This window comes from Hippocampus guttulatus, chromosome 23 (assembly GCF_054856545.1).
Source record: "Hippocampus guttulatus isolate MCC_2025c chromosome 23, RoL_Hgut_1.0, whole genome shotgun sequence".
Classification (NCBI taxonomy): Eukaryota; Metazoa; Chordata; class Actinopteri; order Syngnathiformes; family Syngnathidae; genus Hippocampus; species Hippocampus guttulatus.
Window position 1 is genome coordinate 1,871,952 of NC_141283.1, and position 21,534 is coordinate 1,893,485.

The window sequence follows — 21,534 nt, forward strand, 5'->3', positions numbered from 1 at the left end:
ACATTTTTATCTATTCAAAATTTCCTTTGATTTCCTTTTTTCCCCCATTTTAATGCTCTCATCAACATGGAATCGTGGATCAGTTTTCTTTGTGCAAAATGCAAATATATACTGAAACAACAATATTGATTTTCAATTTTACATGATCATTTTTCACGTGGAGCAGTTATTCAAACTTGGAGCACATTTTATTCTTTTAGAGTAACGAAACATCCGGTGTGACGTGATGCCGCATTAATCTCGCGATCAAAAAATTTATCCCATTAAAACTGATTTCAATTAATGCCGATAACACGTTATACTGACAGCACCACTATATATATAAAAAAACATTCACACTTTTATTGCCAGCTATGGAAAGACATTTCTACAAAAGAAAACAGATGATGACAACTGTCCCCTTCCATTTGTAGACATTATGTAAAAGGGCACATTTAATTGGATTCAGAAATCAGCTGGATAAAATGGCCGCTTCTTCCCTATGGCTGGTGAATCTTAATGCGGCACTCATACCTGTTTTAATATCCAGGCTGCCATCTCGTGTCCGCAATCGAAGATGACGTGGAATTCTTTTGCTTTCTTCATCTCTTTGAGAAGCGGCTTGGCGTCCTTGGTCTCCGTGGGCAGCTGTCGGATCTTTAAACGAATGTTGTATCGTGACGGCGCCTTGATCAGCTCCTGCAGTCGAATGAGTCCTGCAGACAAAAGGAGACGCAATCGCTGCCGGAGCGTTTAAAAGAACGGCATTGTGCGCGCATTGTTTGATGTGCCGCCATTTTGAAGTGTTGGTGAAGATGCCATAAAACCGAGAGGTTCTTCCAGGCTCATCCGCTTATGATTCCCTAATCCCCCCCCCCCCCCCCCCCCCCATTGATCCTCCTACTCATACTTGGAGAGCAAATATACCAATATGGACCTATCGAGGCGAATTTCACACAGAGTCGGAATGTTGCGCTACAGTAGGAGCAAAGCCAGACAATCGTACGTATACGTCGGGTTCTGTTTGTCGAGCTTTCACCTTATGTCATCCTCACCTTTTTCCAGTCTGGACCACACGCTTGGGTCGAAAGCTCTCCCTGTGATGAGATCACAATGAGTCGCCCCCTCCCCCACCCCCGGTGTGAAAAACTCCAGAGTTCAGTGATGAAAGCGGCCGGATTGATGGGAGAGATGATTACTTGTCATGGTTATAAAAATGGATGGAGGGCCGAGGGTATTTTGAGAACTGAGAGAAGAGCGAGATAGGATTTTTTTTTCCTTCTTCTTCTTTTTTTTTTTATGGAACCACTTTAAGATAGCTGAGCCTATTTCTTATGTTGAAATGAACTACTGTGTGAGCACTATAATGGGGTCCCCGGGAGCGAGACTGGATCTCTGGATGGGGGTGTCAAATAGGAACACGGATGTCTTGTTGTGTGAAAAATAAAACCATTGTGAGGAAGGATGGCGAAACTCCCAAAAGCTCTCCTTGGGGGATTTCTAATAGATGCCCACATGTTACAGAAAGTCTCCTTATTGCAGAAAAGAGGAGGAAATGGGATATTTTATTTTCTTGACTTCTACATTACTGGCAGAGAGTCCTCTTGTTGACAGTCAAGTGCCTCGGAAATGGTGGGAGGTCGATCTAAGATTCAATTATTATGTATGACGTTGCGCAAGATTTCAGGATGAATTTTGCTTAGCTTTCGGCTTTTTGTGATCTCACTTCAAAAGTTTACAATCCCCTCCAGAGGCAGTGGAACGGCAAGGCTAATTCTTTTGGGATTTTTTTTTCTCTTTTGTTTGAAGCTGGACTTCTCAACTTTTGTCTCAAATTCAGCTTTTGATGTGAAACCCAAACGTGAAACCCAAAAGGAATGGAAATTGCCGTAAAGACACCAATCTCCGCACGGAAAGGCGAGGAAATGACAACGCCCAAACCTGTGAACATTGAGGCCTTCACATTAAGCGCTCATGAAACGTGTTGCTCGGAATCAAAATATAATTGTCCGCATTTTCTATGCGAGAAACCGATTTGAAATAAGAAACCATTTGTAAGTCGAGCGGCGTTAGGAAACGGATTGCGTGCAGCTTCGGATGTTGCACTGGACGTCTCATGGGATCCATCTCAAAAAGGAACGTCAACACCCGAGATGCAGACCAATTGTCTTCTATTGGAAGGTTGTGAAGCTGGACAGACACGCGTCTGCTGAAGTGTTCATACTGTCATTTTGGGAGGTGTTAATCTTAAAAAAAAAAAAAGGCTGTCAAGGGAGGGGAACGTTTGCGAAACACTGTCAGTGTAGATATTTGTGGGTTCGAGCTAATGCCTTCAGACATTCCCCCCTGGATCTTCTAACGGCTGTGTGTGAATATTTTATCCCCTCCGATAGTCTTTCCCGCCAGCCGTCAGATAGGCTCCAAATCAGTAGCTAAGGGCCCTGGAGCATGAAGCTGTGTGATTTGTGAGCCTGGGGCCAGGTGAAGGTGGTGGTGGTGTCAGCAACGGGTGGGAGGGGTTTCGAGGCAACACAGCTGTCACACTTTTCAGGCCGTCAGGTGTGTTCTACGCAGGCACTCTCCTGCCTAAATCCCCCTTTGGAGCCAGTCTAGGAGTGGGGGATTGTGGGAGTGAAATGTCGCCTTTCAACATCACACCGTGGCGATTTGCCGGACAACACGCTGAGCTCCCAGGCAGGGCATGCGGGGAGGAGGTCAAGGGGACTTCATAGATGAATGTGGCCATTGGGAGGGGCGATAATCTAAGGTTAACGCGCAAAGGGCTAGCATGCTGCGATGTGACGTACAATCACCGGGAGTTATCCGGTGTAATCCGATAATAAGAACTGTGGCAAATATGTAGCCTGATACGAAGGGAAATAGAATGGCACTCATACCGACCAAAGTTGAGCAAAATGATGTTTTTATTTTTATTTTTTTTGTTCCTTTATAAATTAGCAGGGGGTGTGGCCTTGCTCATGGAAGATGACGCGAGCTGACGGAACGGGAGCATTTTTCCCCCATTATATATAGATATAGATATGTATATAATTTTTTTTTGAAAACAGTGAATGACCACAGCGTGCAACGAAATAAAAGACTTTCAATAATTTTTCATCTTAAACATCTTTCGATAAAACATCCAAAGTTTGACGAGGATTCGATAAATTTGAACTCTACAAAAGGGCAAAAATCTAACTGGCAGATTTCCTTTTAGGTCCTAGGCTGTTGCATAAGCCTCCTAATTTTCACAGATCTCGGTGAAAGCTATAACCGAGAATGTGTTGCTAAAGATTTGGAGATGGGGGCGAAGGGTACTGAGTCATTTATTGAAAATTGCACAGAAAATCTGTCAAATATATATTTTTATGACAGGCCTGTGTGCAAAGTTTAATGAGCTTCCCCCCCCACGTTTAGACCCTCGAACTCAGCATTGCTTTCTTCCCCAAAAGCGTTTCCCAAACTTTTGTGTTTTACCATCCTGAAGGCCAAAACACTCTTCTGACGTACAGGAGATCTCGTTTTGGAGGAAGCTCACTTCCTGTGCATTTTAAGGTATGGCGACAAAGATATTTTACGTTTTGGGCTCTCCACCCGCCTCCCGATTTTCAGTTTCTTTCTGTTTCAATGTGAGGGGAATCGAGAAGCAGAGCAGGCTGGGAGGAAACGTTCCATTCTAAAGCAGCAACAAGAAGAAATGGGCTCTCGCGAGGTACCCCGTCATTTTGGAAATCGTTTTTTTTTTTTAGGTGGTGGGGGCAATAGTGAAGACAAACATTGATCAAAACAAGACGCCGTCACTTTGGTGGAGGTATCTAGAGCAGCCTTCATTCGAAAACAGACCAGCGCTGAGGCGGAATGACATCGTATTGCATCAAATGTCATGTATGCTAATACTGTACCAATCCAACCTTGTCGGTGGCAACTAACTAAATGAAATGTAATGCACTCCCGAGCACCAGAAATGTTGATTCCCCCCCCCCCCATAGTGTCACTCGTCAGTATTTCAAAGCTCCTCATAACGCACGCTATTTTCCTTGCATTAAGCTGCCATCTCCCCCCAAAAGCTCGTAAATTGTGTACCATTTGAATGTCGTTACCTTCGGCGGGGCAATTACCTTTTCGCTCGTAAAGATATCAAAGCCGCTAAAATACAACTGGTCTCTTAAAAGGCACATTATGAGGCCCTTCACAAAGCGTACGGAGAGACAAAATGGCTCATAGCCCCCCCCCCCCCCCCACCCACCCCTTAGAGATCAAGTGTCTGTGTGTTATTAATGGCGGCTGTCAGAGCACACACGGCACAGTGCGGCATTGCATTAATCTGAAGAGACGCTGGGTCATTCTGGGTAATGTGGTCCTCCCTCTGTTCTTTTTTTTTTTGTTGTTTTTTTTAAAGCCTCGTACTGCTGATGTCTTTGTAGGAAGACTGGCAAGAGCAGCACCTGGAGGACCCGAGCGAGAACAGTAAGCTATTGATTTTGGAATTAGCTTGACAGGTTGCAAAGCACTCGCCCAACTCTTTGAGTGTCTCTTTTGTAGTTTCCATCTGGTGCCTCTTGCCACTAAAGGCAAAAAAAGATTAGCGCTTTTTCACCATCGTCAACAACAACCTCCTGCGACTTTGCGGAAATGGCTTATGGGCTTAAGAAGGAAATAGAGCGGCAGCTGTTACCTGTACCTGTGCTGTCGTCATAGACCACGGTGACGGTTCTCCACTTGAAGAAGTGCACCAGGTCCAGAATGGCTCGGCTGAGGGACGAGAAGTCCGGGTACAGGCTGACATAGTAGGAATCCCTGTTGTCAGACACCTGATGCTTCCACTTCGTTTGGACGTGGGGCACTCCCAGAGCATTGCAGATGGACTGGACCGCGTTGGCCGACGAGCTGTGCGACGGCCCAAATATGGCGGCCACTCCCAGGGACAGCTGGTCACATGCTGGGTGAGGATGCGACAAGAGGCATAAAAGTGGCAATTTCGACACTAGCATATTCTAATGAGATCCACTAAAAAGACTGTAGCTGCCAGAGAGTCCACCTGCCTACCAAGGTTATTTTAGTTCGCAAAAACGAACCAAATAAGTAACATTGGAAAAAACGTTTTTTTTAAAAAAAATCCTTTTTTTAACGACATAAAGACTAACTCGAGTTGAAAATTCCCCAAACTCCTTTAACCGTGCTGGCTGCTCACCTTTGCGGGAGGCCTCGAAGCTGTCAAAGATGTTTATTCTCTGGATGTCGTATGTCAGCGTGGTGTTGGGGAGCAACGTGCGGTTCCTGTTGATTGTGTTCAAGGCAAATTTGAAGGCGAGTTCCTCCGCTCCCGAGGGGCCGCTTTCGATGGATTCAAATATTCCCCCTGTAGGCAGAAAAACACACACAAAAAAAAAAAAACTGACTTGAACAATTTCAGTCCACTCCAGCTCTTTTAATCATAATCTAGATCAAGAATTTCTTGTTCAATTTACAATGTTGCCAATATGTTCCCTGGATCCAGATTACATTTGACATATTTTTGGCAGTGCACAAACATGTCAAATATTTTAAGATCTGATCAGATTTAAAATAAATCTGGAAAGCATTGCCAACAATGTCAAAACGGAATTAGACTTTCCATGCTTCGTTTACATGCTGAAAACACAATCTGGATTCATTCCAGATTGAGCAGCGATTGGGATTGCATTTTTTGGCACAGTATATACATTAAAAAAAAATTTTAATCCTCGTCTCACCCCTCGGGCGGTGTCCGTCCCCCATTCAGCTCGGGTCCTCTACCAGAGAGGACCCGAGGGGGGGGGGGGGGGGGGGACAGACCAGGAAGCTTGAGGGTTCTGCGCAGTATCCTTGCTGTTCCCAGCACTGCGCTTTTCTGAACTGAGATGTCCGATGTTGATCCCGGGATCTGTTGCAACCACTCATCTAATTTGGGGGTCACTGCCCCGAGTGCTCCGACCACCGCAGGCACTACTGTCACCTTTACCTTCCAGGCTCTCTCCAACTCCTCTCTGAGACCTTGGTATTTCTCTAGTTTCTCGTGTTCCTTCTTTCTGATGTTTCCATCACTTGGGACCGCTACATCCACGACAACAGCTTTATATATAGATACATTACATTAAAAAAAAAACGTATACAATGCATAGCAAATGCTGGATGTATTGTCATGTAGGTGTGCCTTTAAGAGGCGGGGCTTGGTGGTCCAGTATGCGCTCACTGTTTATTTGGTTGACCTTTCTCCCTGACATTCAATAATCGTCGCATTCATTGGTGATTGCACATGTAATTGATTCCAGGCGTTATTATTACTACCGGTCAAGTGAATTTTAACGCGTGTATGAGAGTAAAGAATGCTAACATTTGACTTCAAACATTGAAACAAAATGACTCAAGTTTTTTTTTTATCTGCTGTTTTTGATGAAGACGCCATGACCCTGGAGCAGAGGAACTCAATTTCCATTATTTCCTAACACGAACAAATTGGGATGGATACCGGAAATGGTGCGTGAAGGTGCCGAGTGGTACATTGACAGGCAACATAAGCGCATTTGGTTACCAGCACTCTTCAGTATAATTAATGACGTGCGGATGAAAGGTTGAGTTCAGTGGTGGGCGACCTTCCTTAACCGCCTCACTCAGCCTTGACAGGAAAGGCTGACTTTCCCATTTCCCTCTATTGATTTCAATCAATCATCAAACCAGAGGTTAGGTGGGGTATGGGGGGGGGGGGGGTACAAAAAAACAAGAGCACAGACAGCAAAGAGGTAAGCTTAGCCCGTGATTTGAATATGAACATCTTTCTCAAATGTCACACCACACGCTCGTGTTCATTTTTTCCTTGATGTCTGCACGGAGACGATCTTAATGAGAAGGAATCGACAAAGTAAGAGCGCGGCGACAATAAACTGCAACCAACACACACTGTTTGAGACTAAATTATTACCGCTGAGGTATAGTTAATTTTCAAACAGCTCCCCTTGGAAATGTGGGGTTTTTTTTGGGGGGGGGGGGGGGGGACTGAACAAAAGCCATTAAAGCTACAAACAATCCCCTCGGTATCGTTTGCAACATTAAATAAAGGAAAAGAAAAGCTTGCATTGATTTTCCTCAACGATTTTCTTTTTCTTTTTATAACGAGCAGAAAATATCAATAAAATAGGAGAATATGAAATGATTTGTTTATTTTTAATTAAGATAACTAGGATCCCCTGCCATCTTCCGGTTAATATTAATTGTGTACCACAAAAAAAGAAAAATGAGTCAGGACCCAATAAAAATACAATCCAAATACTCCTAACAGGTGCAGCTTTTTTGACAAACTATTTATTGCTGTTGGTCAATTGATAACGAAAACTCCAATTCACAGTGTCAAGAGGATTTAATACTGTATTGTGTAATATTTTATGTAGAAATGAGGTAGGACTTGGCTTTGGGGGCAATATTTTCTTATGCGTTAAAAAATCTATCCAATCGTTTCAATTTTTAGATTTGTGTGACATAATCAATAATTATAATAATAATAATAATAATAATAATAATAATAATAATAATAAGGGAAAAAAGTCAATTTCCCCCAATTTTTTTCTTTTTTTTTTTTAAAGAATCCAAGCATTCAAACCCACCTATGTCTTTATGTATATTAAAATGTTTTTAAAGTAAATAACGGACAGAAAATGGCTGGCACTTTGTTCGAGAGCAAAAACGACAATGACGAGATCGAGAGGTCTCGAAAACAACATTTGAGCAAGAGCAGCAACAAGGTCAATAATCCGACAGAGACCGCCAAAGCAGACTTGGTTCACTTGGATGACCAAATGGGCAGCAGGTGTGCAGGTTGGAAGGAAAGCCCTCCACAAGAACCTGATCGTGACCCTTATTTGCATGAGACGTAACGCAAGTTGCGTTGGGCGTACAGTGAGCTATTTCCTTAGATTCTCACTTTCCCCTTGAGGCCAACTAGAGAGCTGAACGCGGTTAAACTAAGTGGAAATAGATGAAACGTGGCGGCGTATGAATTTGAACTCATCAAGTCACTTAAGTACAGGCGTTTTGGTTATGCTGTCATTGAGTAAGCTACTGAAATAGATTTCTTTCTTTTATCTATCTCATCTCACATTCATTTAAAGGGGGGGGAAAAAAAAGTAGAAAAAGGCCTGAAAGTTGCAATGCACCATGATTGGAATCACATCAGCCGCAGCTAATAGACAATGATTACGCTCCGGCCTCACGGCCTCTTGCGAGCAGGCAGAGCTCACTCGGTGTATTCAAGCAGACTTCAAATGAGCAGCGGGGGTGACACTCTTACCTTCTTTGCCACATTCTGCATGGCCTGGACATGAAAGTAGGATTGAAAAGGGACGGAAAACGAACAGCAAATCTTTTTTTCTATGGGTTAAGTTGGGCAATTTTCAAACTTTAAAAATCCAACTCGACAGTGTGTCGCTTATTCTGTTCAGGCGTGGTGGGGAGTTCGAGTCTATTTCAAGTGACTTCAGGCAAAAGGTGGAATACACTCTGTCGGGACTGGTTGAAGCGCTTTCATTTTGAAAATATGTATTCGTTCGGCCGTAGTTGTAACTGAGGAAGTCCTTCACACTTCAGAGAGAATTCCTCAGGTAATTTTTCTCGGTTAAGTCACTCATTTGTGTGGATACACGCTGCTAGGCAGAATTTGTGAAGCACAACTAATTTGTTTTTGAAAACGATGCTGCACTGTCAACTGAACAGGAGAGAAAGGACAGGGAGACTGGGCAGCAACGCAGTCGTACAAACATACTCGCCAAATGACTCCACAACTATCAGGCTTCCTCATTCGGTACGTCAATTTTGTTCGCTAAGATTGAACCACTACTATTGAAGAAAAAGACACTCCTGAGCGTGCAACAGCCTAATGCTAAATCATTTTAAGATTACACCAGCATGGGGAAAACTCATTTAGGCATGTCCTGAGAGTCGAAAATTAAATTACTCTGCGAAATGATCAGATAATAACTCGCTAATTCAATTCGGAAAGGACTCCTACATGTTGGGTGGCACCTTTCAAAGAAACAGATGCAAAATTGTTTTCACGCGCTTAATTTATGCAGCGGAGCTGGGGTGGGGTTTTTTTTTCTTTCTTTCTCGCAAGAGCACTTTCATAATTGAAGCAAAATAGCCTCTGTCCTGTTCTGTCGTTTCACAACATGTTGTTTTGGTCCAAATGACTGCAGGTGCAGGTGTGTGAATCATAGCGGCGATTGGTGTGTGTGTGTGTGTGTGCGAGTGAGATGAGCGATAGAGCCACCATCAGAGTTACGGGTGTGAATAATGGCGCAAATGAAAGCTCGGCGTGAGTTAATGCGAGATAATCACCCTTTGGGAGAAAACAGGCCTGCCGATTTGAGTGTTTCACTATGTTTGTGTATGAGCTCTCCTGTTCTCTTGAGCAAGCGTGTGTGTGCGTGCGTGTGTGTGTGTGTGTGTGTGTGTGTGTGTGTGTGTGTGTGTGTGTGTGTGTGTGTGTGTGTGTGTGAGCGCCAAAGAGTGAGAGGCGAGTGGAAATGAAAGTGCTGCGTGGGAGGGTGTTTTTATATGTGTGCTTTACTCCCTTTAATATACACACGGCAAACCGAGTGCTTTGATGTGTTGCAGAGAAAATTGGTTTATTATCTTTTTTGGGGGGTCGGGGGGGGGGGATAATAGTAAACACACAATCGTAACTCTGAAATCACGTTCATTCCTTTTGAATTGGAAGTAGACTTGATGCGCGGAAAGCGAAGGGGAAGGTTGGCCGGTACGCGATGCATGAAAGTACAATTAGCTTTCTTTACTCAAGGATGCTGACGGAGATTGAGTCAGATATGTTGCCATGGCGACGAGCGCATCGACGCCACGGCTGAGAGGTAGCGGCGCTTTAGGAGCGCGAGCGGCTGATTGGTAGAGGAAGGACGCCGAGATAGTGCGGATGGGCCTGTCTCCGACTGCCTGTGTGACTAATGACCGGCGGCGTAGCTGCGGGATGGTGGCGGGGCCCCCGCGCTGCCATGGCAACCGGCGAGCAAAAGCGTCGTTAGGCTAAGTGGCCCAGGTGAGTGCATGCAGACTCTCAGTCAGGCCGTAAAAGCCCCTCGACCGTCACCTATTTTCGGTTTTGGTGGGGGTCACACTATGTGATGCAACCCCCCCTCCCACGTAAATTCCCAGAGGGAACGCTCCCCTGTATGTTTGCCTGGAAATGCGAGATGATGCATGAAAGCCACTCCCGCTCATTAATCTGCCGCTTCCGTTGCAATGGACTGACCTTCAAACATTACACTGGAAGACCACCGACAAGTATGACCAAGACACTGCCGACATCACCCAGTTTGGATAGTGGATTTTTTGTTAGGGCTTGTGCAGCTCTCGAAATGGCAGCAAAGTCCCCTTTCCAGGAATAATCACCAATTGCTCATTCCTTTACAATTCTGTCAAATGTGCGAAAGCGAGCGAGCGATCGATCACGTTTTGAAGCAAATGGGGCAAAATGGAGTGCAATACTGTCGAATTATTCTCAACACATTTTATTTATGTCGACGGCGTGACATCAGCAATGGCCTCCGTCTCCTTTCACGACTCCTGTTGGCAGACATATTTTGCGGAATACAGTGAAACGCCTTTTGTGATCGATAATTTTGATGAAAGCAAATGACCATTTAAAAATCTGTTGTTTTTTTTAAAAATAGTTTTACCCTTCCCATATGCTTTCAACACATTTGAAACATATTTGACTGCCCACGAAAAAATAAATTGCAAGGATCAAATGGATTAAAATTTTTTTTTAAAAAGTATCTATTTTAGCGTCCTTCGGTGCATGTCGCTTTAAGAGGCATGGCAATGTGAAGAATTTTCATTACAATAAAAACCCTTTTTGACTTTATTCAGAACATAAAAAAAATAAAATAATGGAAACAAATCAAGTTGTCAAGGTGTCACCATGTGCTCAGAAAAAAAAATAAAAAATACCCACATCAATGAACCACGGCCAGCATTACGATAAGTGAGCAGAATGTTTTTTTTGAGAGCGCACACGATCCCTTCCCTGTCAGTCCCGAGCATTTTGACACCGAGCTCAACTGTCCCCTGACACTCGGGGCCGCTAAGCCTCCAGCTGACTCAGACACTTGAAGTGACGCACGCGAGCACACACAATCACGCGCTGGCACCGTTGAGCCTAAACCGAGCTGTCAGCCACAAAACAAGCCAGGCTGGGGAAAAGGGGAGCGTTGCAAGGCCACACCTGTGGCGCTCGCTGCAACTTTCACAACACTCCGTCTCGGAATGCAACTAAAGTACAAATGCGTTGTTACGTGGACTTGTCAAAATCACGTATTTTCCGCGCGATAAGGCGTTTCGGAGTATCGGGCGCACCTTCAATGAATGGCATATTTTAACATGTAGGGCGCACCGCATGATAAGGCGCATAGGATAGAAGCTACAATAGCGTTTGCGTTATGCCTCCACTAGATGGAGCTACGCTAAAGGGAATACAATACAATACAGCTTTATTTATATTGAGCTTTCACAACTCTGCGTGATGCATCTAAAAAGTGAATTACAATAGAAGGGAACCTTTACCGTCGTATTTTTTACACAAGGCTGGCTGAATTCTCACTCAGGAGGTCCAGAACAAGTCTGCCTTTTTTTGCCAAACGGTCCATCTTATCAATTTCCTATCAGGACTGTGTGCACACTTCAATTAGAAAACGCACTGCCAAGCTGACCCGGTTCCAACAAGAGGCACCAGTGATCGTATAACATGTATTCACGGGGAGCGCCGGCAACAGATGTGCGCGTTCTCGCCGCTCTCAATAATGTGCCAGCTAACTCCGCTAAATATGTGCTAATTTGCAAGGCCTCACAGTGGCTGCGCTCAACTACCAGCTGACATTTTGTGTGCTAATTTGTCAAGGAGGGAGCCCTTTTGGTGCTAATTGTGCCAAATTGTGAGTACACTTCTACGGGCCCCCGCGTGCCAGACTCTCAAATGACTTCATGTCCGCTCGCAAGCTCTTCTCTGCACTCATTTGCGAATGTCGCTGAATAATAAAACAGCAAAGATGAAGAGGACGCACACACATGCACACAAACGCAACTGCTTTTAAAGACGGAAAATACCACCAGCGCCACATGTTGGTTATCGGTACCAATACGTTATGTCGATATGGGCAAAAGCGCTGATACTACAACAGCCGATACTCATTCACCAGCATGACGTATTTCTTCCGAATAGGAGCAATGTCAGCCCACTTTTAGGTGACCGCAATTTTGCTTTGCATAATGGATAATAAACTGTTCCAACAACTTTTTGATTTGCGTTTTTTTTATTTTTTTACTTCATGTACTTTTAGTTTTTCAAGCAGGTGTAAGTTTTATTTTTCGAAAAATGTGTCATTTTAGTTTTGTGTTTATTAGTTTTATAGTAATATTATTTTAAATATTTGGAGTATTTGTTGAGTGATAGATTAAAAAAACAGGTGCATTGTCCAGTAAATTCCAGCAATACCGAAATAAAAACTTAAAATGAATCCCGAAAGTGGATTTAAGATATTTATTGACAAAGATGACAACGAAGGACATTTTTTGCTTAAATTACGATTTGAATAAATGCAAGATGTAATTTCAGTTAGCTTTCATTTTTAAAAAAAAGCATTTTCATTGTCATTTAACTGCGTGAAGAAAATGTTTTCTGCCCCCCCCCCCCGCCCCCTTTTTCTTTCTTATTTTCTTCAAGTATGATAACCTTGGCAAGCATCAAGAATTAGGTGCGCATATTCTAGTCATGTTTTGAATTTCGTGTTTTGCTTTCAAAACAACTTTGGTTAATTACAATGGTGCTCGCCCGTGATCTGCGTGGCCTTTAAATTGACATTTTGAAGACAGACACTTTTTCCGTATTGAACTACTTGGCAATTTGGTCCGTTTCATTGTATTTTCATTCTTTCAAAGCTGCTATTTTTCACCTGTTTGACCCTGGCTGGCTGGCGGCTTCATTGAGGCTGACATTTAACGTTTGCATTGGCAGTCGCTTGGCGGATCCGTGCGGTGTGTTGAGGGACACCTCGTAAATGAAGGGTGAAAGTCTTCTTTCTGTTGGTAAGGATTGTAAGACGACATTTGTGCCGGAGTTCTTCGGCGAAGCACACATATGCGATCACATAGTTATAGCGATTGCTTATGAGTTCCTTTTACATAACACTTTGCCGCATGACCGAATTCCATCGCCTCCTATACCATGATATCTGTTTCGATCTATTACTTTGAGAGAGATATGAACACGAACAAAAGCGAAATACCGTATTTTCCGCGCCATAAGGCGCACTTAAAAGCCTTCCATTTTCTCAACAGCCGACGGTGCGCCTTATATAGATCAATATTCTGATTTCTTGGAAGTAGTATTTTAAAATTTTCTGCCAAGCGCTTTGTTCCAGCTGCAGCAGTTGTGAAAGCTCACTACAAATAAAGCTGTATTGTATTGTATTGTATTCCCTTTAGCGTTGCTCCATCTAGTGGTTGCATACCGCAACAGTAGCCACTACTGTAGCTTCGATTCTATGCGTCTTATAACGCGGTGCGCCCGATATATGAAACCCGTTTTAAAATAGGCCATTTATTGAAGGTGCGCCTTATACTCCGAAGCGCCTTATTGCGCGGAAAATACGGTAATCCACTCAAGGATTAGTAAAGTATAGTGTGGTGTGCCGTGCAAGGATTTTCATTCGTGCAAATGAAACATAACAAACCAGCATACAAGCACTTCATGATCGGCAAGATAAAGCACTTATTACAGTAGGCATTTTTATTCATTTTTTTTGTAAGTGCTTTTCCAGGAGAGAACATAATCAAGGGCTGTGAAACCATGTTCAGATTTTTTTTTTTTGTAAATTTGGCTTATTTCATGCAGGTCCAAGTACAGAATATCCAAAAGAAGTCAAAATAAATCCCAAACCAAGGGAAGGACCCCCATCGCCAATGAAAGAAGGCAAAGAGTGCAGGGGAATGAAAGTGGGATGATTGAATATGGAGCAGGCCAGGGGATTTTGGAAAAGTCGGCATGAGAAATAGAAGGACCGGGGAGAGGTGAGCGCGTTTTGTAGCGTGTAACATTCCATGTATAAAAATGAGAATTGCCAATACTATAGCCTCCAGGTTGGAAAGTTCAAGTACATATCCTCGTAAGAAATGCCACGCTCGCAGTGGTGAGACGGCAAAGCAGGACAAAAAAATAATAATTGGAGGTTCCGATTCACGAGCCGGAAGCGAATGGATACCAAGGTTAGCATAATGTTGACACTTAAAACTATTTCTTTCAGTGGCCCCCGTGTCTTATCAAACGGCCGCATATGGCGCAAACACACGCGCTCGGCGAATAGAGTCTGTTTCCTGACGGCCTCCGCAGGTGACAGATGGCGACCCCGCAGCACGGCTCGCTTTTAATCAAGAGCGATATGCTAATTATCCTCTGCATGCGGAGAGAGCGGCGAGTCAGTCCATCCTTGGCAACGTTGTTTTTAAATTTCTTTTTTGAATGTTGATTTCGCTGGATTTCATGGGCCGCCGTCCCTGCCGTTATGATGCAATCGGGGCGCGATGGGAGTTTTTACGGTCACGCGAACCCGGGATATAACTTAACTTGTTGTGTTGTCATTAGATTATTTGCACCAGCTTTTTTTTTAATCATTACGCTGACAGAAACACACAAAAATCAAGTTTTTATGAGTTGCGAAAAAAGCCAATTTCAGTTTTATTATGAATTATTATTAGCAGTGTTCCAAATTTCCGATCAGGGTTTTATGCCGCCGATCATCCCTGAGCGAGATCAGCCAGTCCCGATCATATGGATTAGCGGCACTTTTTTTTTTCAGTCTAGAGCTGCTCACTCATGATTATTTGAATAATGAATGAATCTGTCTCATCTCTTTATGAAAACATTTTAATAATTAACAATGACTTTTTTGTTGTTGTTGTTGATTTCATTTGCATTACTCACTCTTCAATTTTCATTTACGGCGATAAAAAGGTTGGTTGTTTTTTTTGGGGGGGGGGGGATTTAATTTCTCATTTCACTTTCATTTGTTCCGATGATGGAAAGAAAAAAACTTAGAATGCATTCATTATGAATTCCGTTTCATTTATTTAAACATTTCAAGGAAATCAATTTGTTTTATTTCTTTGACTTTAATAACCAATATCCACTTTAATGGGAATTCTAAACAACCCTCATTTTTCATTCAATTATCACATCGTTATTTTTACATCTCTCTTTCTCTCCCTGCCTGTCTATCATTTTAACCTCGTTCAACCATTTAGCAGAGAGGTAACAAAAAAAAAATCCATTATTGTTGCAATTAAGTGCCATACTCGTTCGGCTGCTCCTTTTCCTTTATTCTAATTCTCACTCTTCCCCCTGCTCATCAACCCGTCCATGTTCCGCTCTTTCCTCTGCATTGTAAAACGAACAAAATGGCTGTAAAAATTACACTTTCTTTCTTGTCGAGAGGCAGATGTTACCCACCGGCAGAGCCAAGAGGTCACAAATTAATTCAGGTCGAAGCTCTTTAATGCTCACAGCTGGTTTGGACCAAAGGGAGGCGGGAGTCAATTTTACAAGGGGTTCATCCTTACGTTTGAATAACCTTGTTACTGAAATATAAACGGTAATGCGTAAGCACACCGTTCGTGTCACTTTGATTGACACTTTCAGAAAAGTATGGAGCGCATAATTTGTTTCTCCCTGTGCCGAGTGGCTCATCGTGAAAGCAAAATAAGGGAAGCAACGTTTTCGAAACAGCTCTCCGGATGATACAGTGCTCCCCCCCACCCCCAAACTACGCACGCAGGCGACACAAGGTAATCATGGCAGCGAGTACAAAGACGTGAGGGGAGGAAGCGAAACAAAAGGCGGCGCACAGACAAAGGACAGTGAAGGACAAAAAAACAAAAACAAGGAGGAAGAAGAAGAAGAACACCTTGGAGGCAAGAGGCAAGTAAGTCCAGTACATTGCAGGAAGGTATCTTGCAGCACTTAAGAAGTGAAGCAATGGAGGAATGAAAAACATCAATAGATGGACTGCAGGGGGTTGATACAGTATCGACTTTAGATGTAAGGAAAGTAAACACGCAAGTTTGCCAACGTCGAAGACATACTGTCAGCTCGCAACTGGAAAACTTTGGAGTCAAGCTACTTTGTATCTCAAGGCACGACTGTACCTGCAGATTTTTTTTTTTTTTTTTTTTTGCGTGGAGCAGCTTTACTAATCAATGACGGACGGCCCGATAATTTCTACTGTGCTTTAACTCATTCAGTGCCAGCCAATTCTGGACCAAGTCTGAAAGGACGTTTAAAAACGTCTTTGGGAGTGAATGAGTTCATTTACGTCCAACTAATTTCAAATTCACCTCAAATAACCACCTTACTACCCCGCCCCCCCACTACCCCCAAAAAAAGCACAAAAAATAAAATAATCATAACAACCTTTTCCAATTTGGGTTTCCACACCGCTGTCCAAAGTATTGTAATTTCAGGCATTTACGCCGTCTCAAAAAGCGCGACTTCACACTATGTCAACAGGTGATGTCCAAAGTCTGAGTAAGCTGTCAGAAGAAATCAACTCCACCTCCCAAAAATATAAAATAAATATCAAACGGTTCACTGAAGCGAGAGGGGGGGGGGGGATGGGTGAGGCAGGAAGAAAAATGGATGACAATGATTTAAAAAAACACACACACACAAAGGGGTTCAAGGAAGGCAGAGGAAAGCCACTCAATTAAAAGACAGTCCACGAGCTGAACAGAAATCTACACGCACACACTCCTTTCCACTTTTTCCAGCCTGAGGGCAGGAAATTGTCAGTTCCTTCGTGCTGTAGTTATCAGGCCACCAAGCAGGCTGCACGCAACACCCGGCAAACACAACTACAGGTGCAAGTCGATAAGCTGCACTTTGCTGCAAAGGTGTGTCCATTTCTCATTCTTTGGCACAACAAAAGGCCAATTGCGGCAAGGCAACCTGCAACAGCGAGGGGTGAACAGAAATGAAAGTCACAGGCACCGATTTAATGGGGGGGGGGGGGGGGATAAGCCACAGGCTAATGGATTCCAAAGGAAAAAGGGAGGATAAACGCAAACAGTGAAATTGGTGGAAAATTAAAGATTTTATTTAAAAAATTTTTTTTTAGATCATGCGTCTCACGTTGGTTATCACCCCGCTGAGTGGGAAATGTAGAGCTTTTTGTTTTAAAAATAAAAAAGGAAAGACGAGTAGACAGCCGCCGTTTGGCAGATTAAATTCTACACGTTTTCGCCGAATTCCAAAACTGATCAGGCGTGATGGGAAAATCAAAAGCATGTCTGACATGCGTGCTGATGGGAGGACTGAAGAAGCATACTGAGTTTAAAATTTAAAAAATTTAATAAAATTAAAAGAGATCAAGCCAGTAATAGCTTCACAAGCAGTAAAGATTAAACAGAGTTGTTAAAGGGTCACATTTGTGACTAAAACTTTCAGTAGATTGAAGACTTTGGATCTATTTAGTTACCTCTCGTGTACCCCTGAGTTCTGTGATTAAAACGTAAATGGAGTGCGCATTCTGCACATTAAATTGCAACGTCAAAGAACAGATCATAAAAGACTACTTGACATTGGATCGTGAATGGTGGATAAAAGGCAGCGCTATTGATTGAATGCAGATGACGTAAGCCAATCCGCCTGAATCGTTGCTCCTCCCGTGTCCTTGGTTCACTATTCAAACAGGTTGCGCAGTCAAATTCGCATTTCCTTCTGTTGCGCTGGCAAAAGATGAAGGTGAAACTCGCTCGCGGCTAGCGTCATAGCAACAGGGCATGTGGGGCTTTTTACCCAATTACTTGACCTCCGCAGCTTCGATGCTTTCATTTACTGTATGATGCCTTTTCCTGTTTTCTTGGCTTGGAAGTCACATAAATTGCCTCGGTGTGGTGGGGGCCGCCCTCTAAGGGGGGGTGGACGTCTCCGACAAGAGGCAACCACTTCTTAGGGTTATTCATCACAAAGCAAGGAAACATTTTGCCTGGCGGCAATTAGCACTATTGGCGGCGGTCACAATGAACCATTGTTAAGCCATGTTTGTTTCCCCTCCTTCAAGCAGTAATCACTACGGGTCCCTTGTGTACTCTCTGGAAACCTGACAGTGGTGGCCGTTCTTCCCCGCTATCCTAAACACGATCAGAAACACTGACTTACATTCACAAAACGTTATGATTTGATCCATGAAACGTGAAAATAGCAAAGAGCAGTCAACCGGACAATCAGCAATGCATTGCAACGGCTGACTGGTGACTCGGCATTCTGGAAATGACGTTACTTGCTGGAGATTGCCGAATAAAAGCATTTTCATTGTTAAGCGCGTTGCTAAGGGTCTAACTATAACATGGGTGGGTTGTGTTAAAAAACTAATCATAATAATAATAACCAAAGTATGCTTGAAATATTTTTAGCCCTGAGTATTGCTCAAAAGATGGGTGGCTAACTTTACTTCACACCTGACCTTTAACTACACTGACGCTAGCCGCTAAAGAAATGTCGCAAGCTTAGCCAACGCAAAATGCTAAAAGTAGCTAAATTGCATTACAGCAACAGTACCTACCTCAGTCGCATTTATCCTCTCAATTCCTTTCTCTCTCTCTCTCTCTCTCTCTCTCTCTCTCTCTCTCTCTCTCTCTCTCTCTCTCTCATACACACACACACACACACACACACACACACTTTTATTCTATTGCTGCCAAAAACAAGGTGCTACCTTGTGCTATGTTAGCTGTTAGCAACTTCTGTAAAACTCCGAAGTCTAGACCAGAAACCAAAGTTGCTGCCGCTCGTGGGCAGCCCACAACATGCGCCCCGTTTTTAATCCAATCCCTCACGCTTGCGCCTTCTTCACGTTCTCACAGATGGTAACCTGTGATAGATGCACACAAGCGGCGCCATCCGGGACTTGGCGCCGTTAACTTGCCGCAGCTGCCAGGGGGTTTTTTCTCTTTTTTTTTTTTTCATTTTCCTCTTAGCAATACAAACATTGATTTATTTCTTTTCTTTGTCTTCTGATTCCTAATGTCTCACAGTAGGGTGAAAGTGGAGACAGCCAAATGTGCCATGATTCAATATAGAGAAGCATGTTAGAGGATGATAACATATAAATGTGGGATTTATAGAGTTCAGTCCCATGCGGTTTTTACGGGTATTTGCTTTACTTATTGGACCCTCTGTAGTGGAAGACCCCAAAAGTGTTACAACTGGAGTTCAGTCAAAATGTTGGGAGAAAAATACTGTCTCCACTCTTAAAACTGCTGGGTTACACGTAACCCATACTGGCTGAAATGGCTAAACGTAAAGGATTCGAGCCAAACTTATTTATATCCGGCACATTGGGTTGAGGATTTGAGCCAGCACCATAGGTCAATATTTTCACCTAATAAGGGGTAACAACTACCCATACTGGATGAAATCGCTAACCCAGTGCTAGGTCTCAAAGGGATCAAGCCAATGCTTAAAGAAGACAACTTTGCCCTGTCACTCGAAGCTAAGAATCAGCATATAGCTCATAAGGTCTTGCTTCGGGACCCAAGTGGATGCTCCAATATGCCCTGACCAGGATTGGAAAACCCGATCCCCTTGTCCACAGTCGCCGGGATGTTATCCACTAAGGAATCCACCACCAATGTTACATTTAATTTACTCAGTCGTACACAAGACCTGTTTCCAAAATGGCGGCTGCCCAGCCTGCCCAATTCCAGTCTTCAACCCAATCTGCTGGGTCAAAATACTTCACCCAACCTTGGAACTCGATCTGCTAGCACAGTTTTACTTCACAATAATTGAATGGACCGTCCATTGTGGTTTGTTGTTATTATTATGATTATTATCATTATTATTATGCAGTGCCTTATTATGGATTTTGGTTAGGTTTTTTTTTCTGAATCATTAGGACCTTCCTGTTCATTCTTTTTTTTTGTACTTGCTCCAACTGAACACGCTCTCCTCTGGCTTTCTTTTTTCCTTTCAGCCCAGCGTGACATCAAATTCCCCCCTCCCCGCCCCCATGCTCATCTTCCCCGGGTTGGAGCGTGGAGCTGGACAGAGCCACGTGTCCTGCGTTTCCTTCCATGTGAGCGATCTCGGCTTTGACCTTCACTCAGCGCTGAGTTGGACGGGCGAGGAAGCAAGAAATGCAAGCACGGGGCTCCTCTCGAGGGGCAAGCTCTCTCAGAACAATCGCATACATAACCCCTCCCCCGGCAGGGAAACACTTGAATCGCGACCACCTCGAGTGAAAGGTTAGGGGAAAAAAAACCCAAAAACGTTTTACGGGTTGGGTTGATTGGATTAGACCGTAAAAGGTGAGCCTCAATGCCAATGGTGAATACAAACAACGTATAAACATGTCTTTAGTGATGATTCCCATTTGGAAGTCTGTACCATGAATCTGTCATCAATGCACCGTTTGAGGCAAAACCTTCAAAGACGGTAAACACATTTTTAGAAATCCATCCAGATCATATCCGCCGCTTCAGGTCCATGTGCGCTGCTGCATGCTAATGTCAGCGCAATCTCCTCTTTGTTCTTGAAACCCACAGTAGATATTTTTAAACCGTGGAAATCATTTGCCAGCAGAGAGGAGATGGTTTCATATTTCTATAAGCTACGCCACGCAGGGCCAAGTGACACATGAATATTCTAAGCAGCTTTGTGCCTCTTTAAATGTATTTGCGACGAATATGCTGGCAGTGGGCCCGGGCCGTGGCTGGGGCGCTGGGTGTGTTATCTCTAATTCTTGCAATCCTAAACTAAACTCCGCCATGGTGATAATTCAGCCTGGCACAAAGCAAAAAAAAAAAAAAAAGCTGAGTTAATTAACTCCAACTACTCCCCTTGCATTTGCTTCTCTTTCACTTTGCATGTCCTCGGAACACCCTAAATTTCTCACAGTGGCCATGGGACCCCCCCCCCCCCCCACCCCCCTCTCCCTTGTCCACTGCGTGTTAAAGACTCAGCTGGACGCAGCTCTGCTCGCATTTCCGCTAAACAATATCACAATGCGCATCATACAAGCGGTCTTTCTTTTTGTCAGTAAAAGGTAAGCCGTTTTCAATTCAAAAGAAAAACTTTTAATGTAGTTATTAAGTGGATGTTTCATCGTCCTCGTGTGCTCAAAGATCGATCGTTTGGAACACCGATCAATGTTTTTGCCAATGTTCTGTCACGTTACAGACCCGACTTGTAACTGAATCGCACTCAGTTCAAGTTTGTACATTTTCTGCCCTGCCAATTTGAAATCATGTCCTGTTGTTGAGTAGAAGGATGGATTTTTTTTTCTAATCGGATTCATTGCTTTATGCAAAAACTAAAAACAAAAAACATTAACTATTCAAATAATTGTTCGTGGCAGTTGTACATGCTAGCTAGCTATGACAACCCCAAAGTATGCACTGCGGATACCATGAGATGCTAAAAATAAAATGTACATTGTTTAAAATCTCCGGGGAAGTGCATGCGGCCACAATTATGCTATTAGT

At 43.4% G+C, this 21,534-nt stretch overlaps 1 protein-coding gene across 4 annotated transcripts in view; it reads right to left on the minus strand.

The window, feature by feature from the left end:
• Positions 1-21,534, minus strand: part of LOC147185652 (glutamate receptor ionotropic, kainate 2) — a 75,856-nt gene that overhangs the window by 39,175 nt on the left and 15,147 nt on the right. For 3 of the 4 annotated variants that reach the window (XM_086104051.1, XM_086104049.1, XM_086104053.1), the window contains exons 2-4: positions 5,171-5,338; positions 4,655-4,918; positions 514-695 (exon numbers count right to left, since the gene is read on the minus strand). In XM_086104051.1, coding sequence (XP_085960177.1) covers positions 514-695; positions 4,655-4,918; positions 5,171-5,338 — 614 coding nt within the window. The remainder of the gene's footprint in view (positions 1-513; positions 696-4,654; positions 4,919-5,170; positions 5,339-21,534) is intronic. The other variant, XM_086104050.1, reaches the window with a different exon arrangement.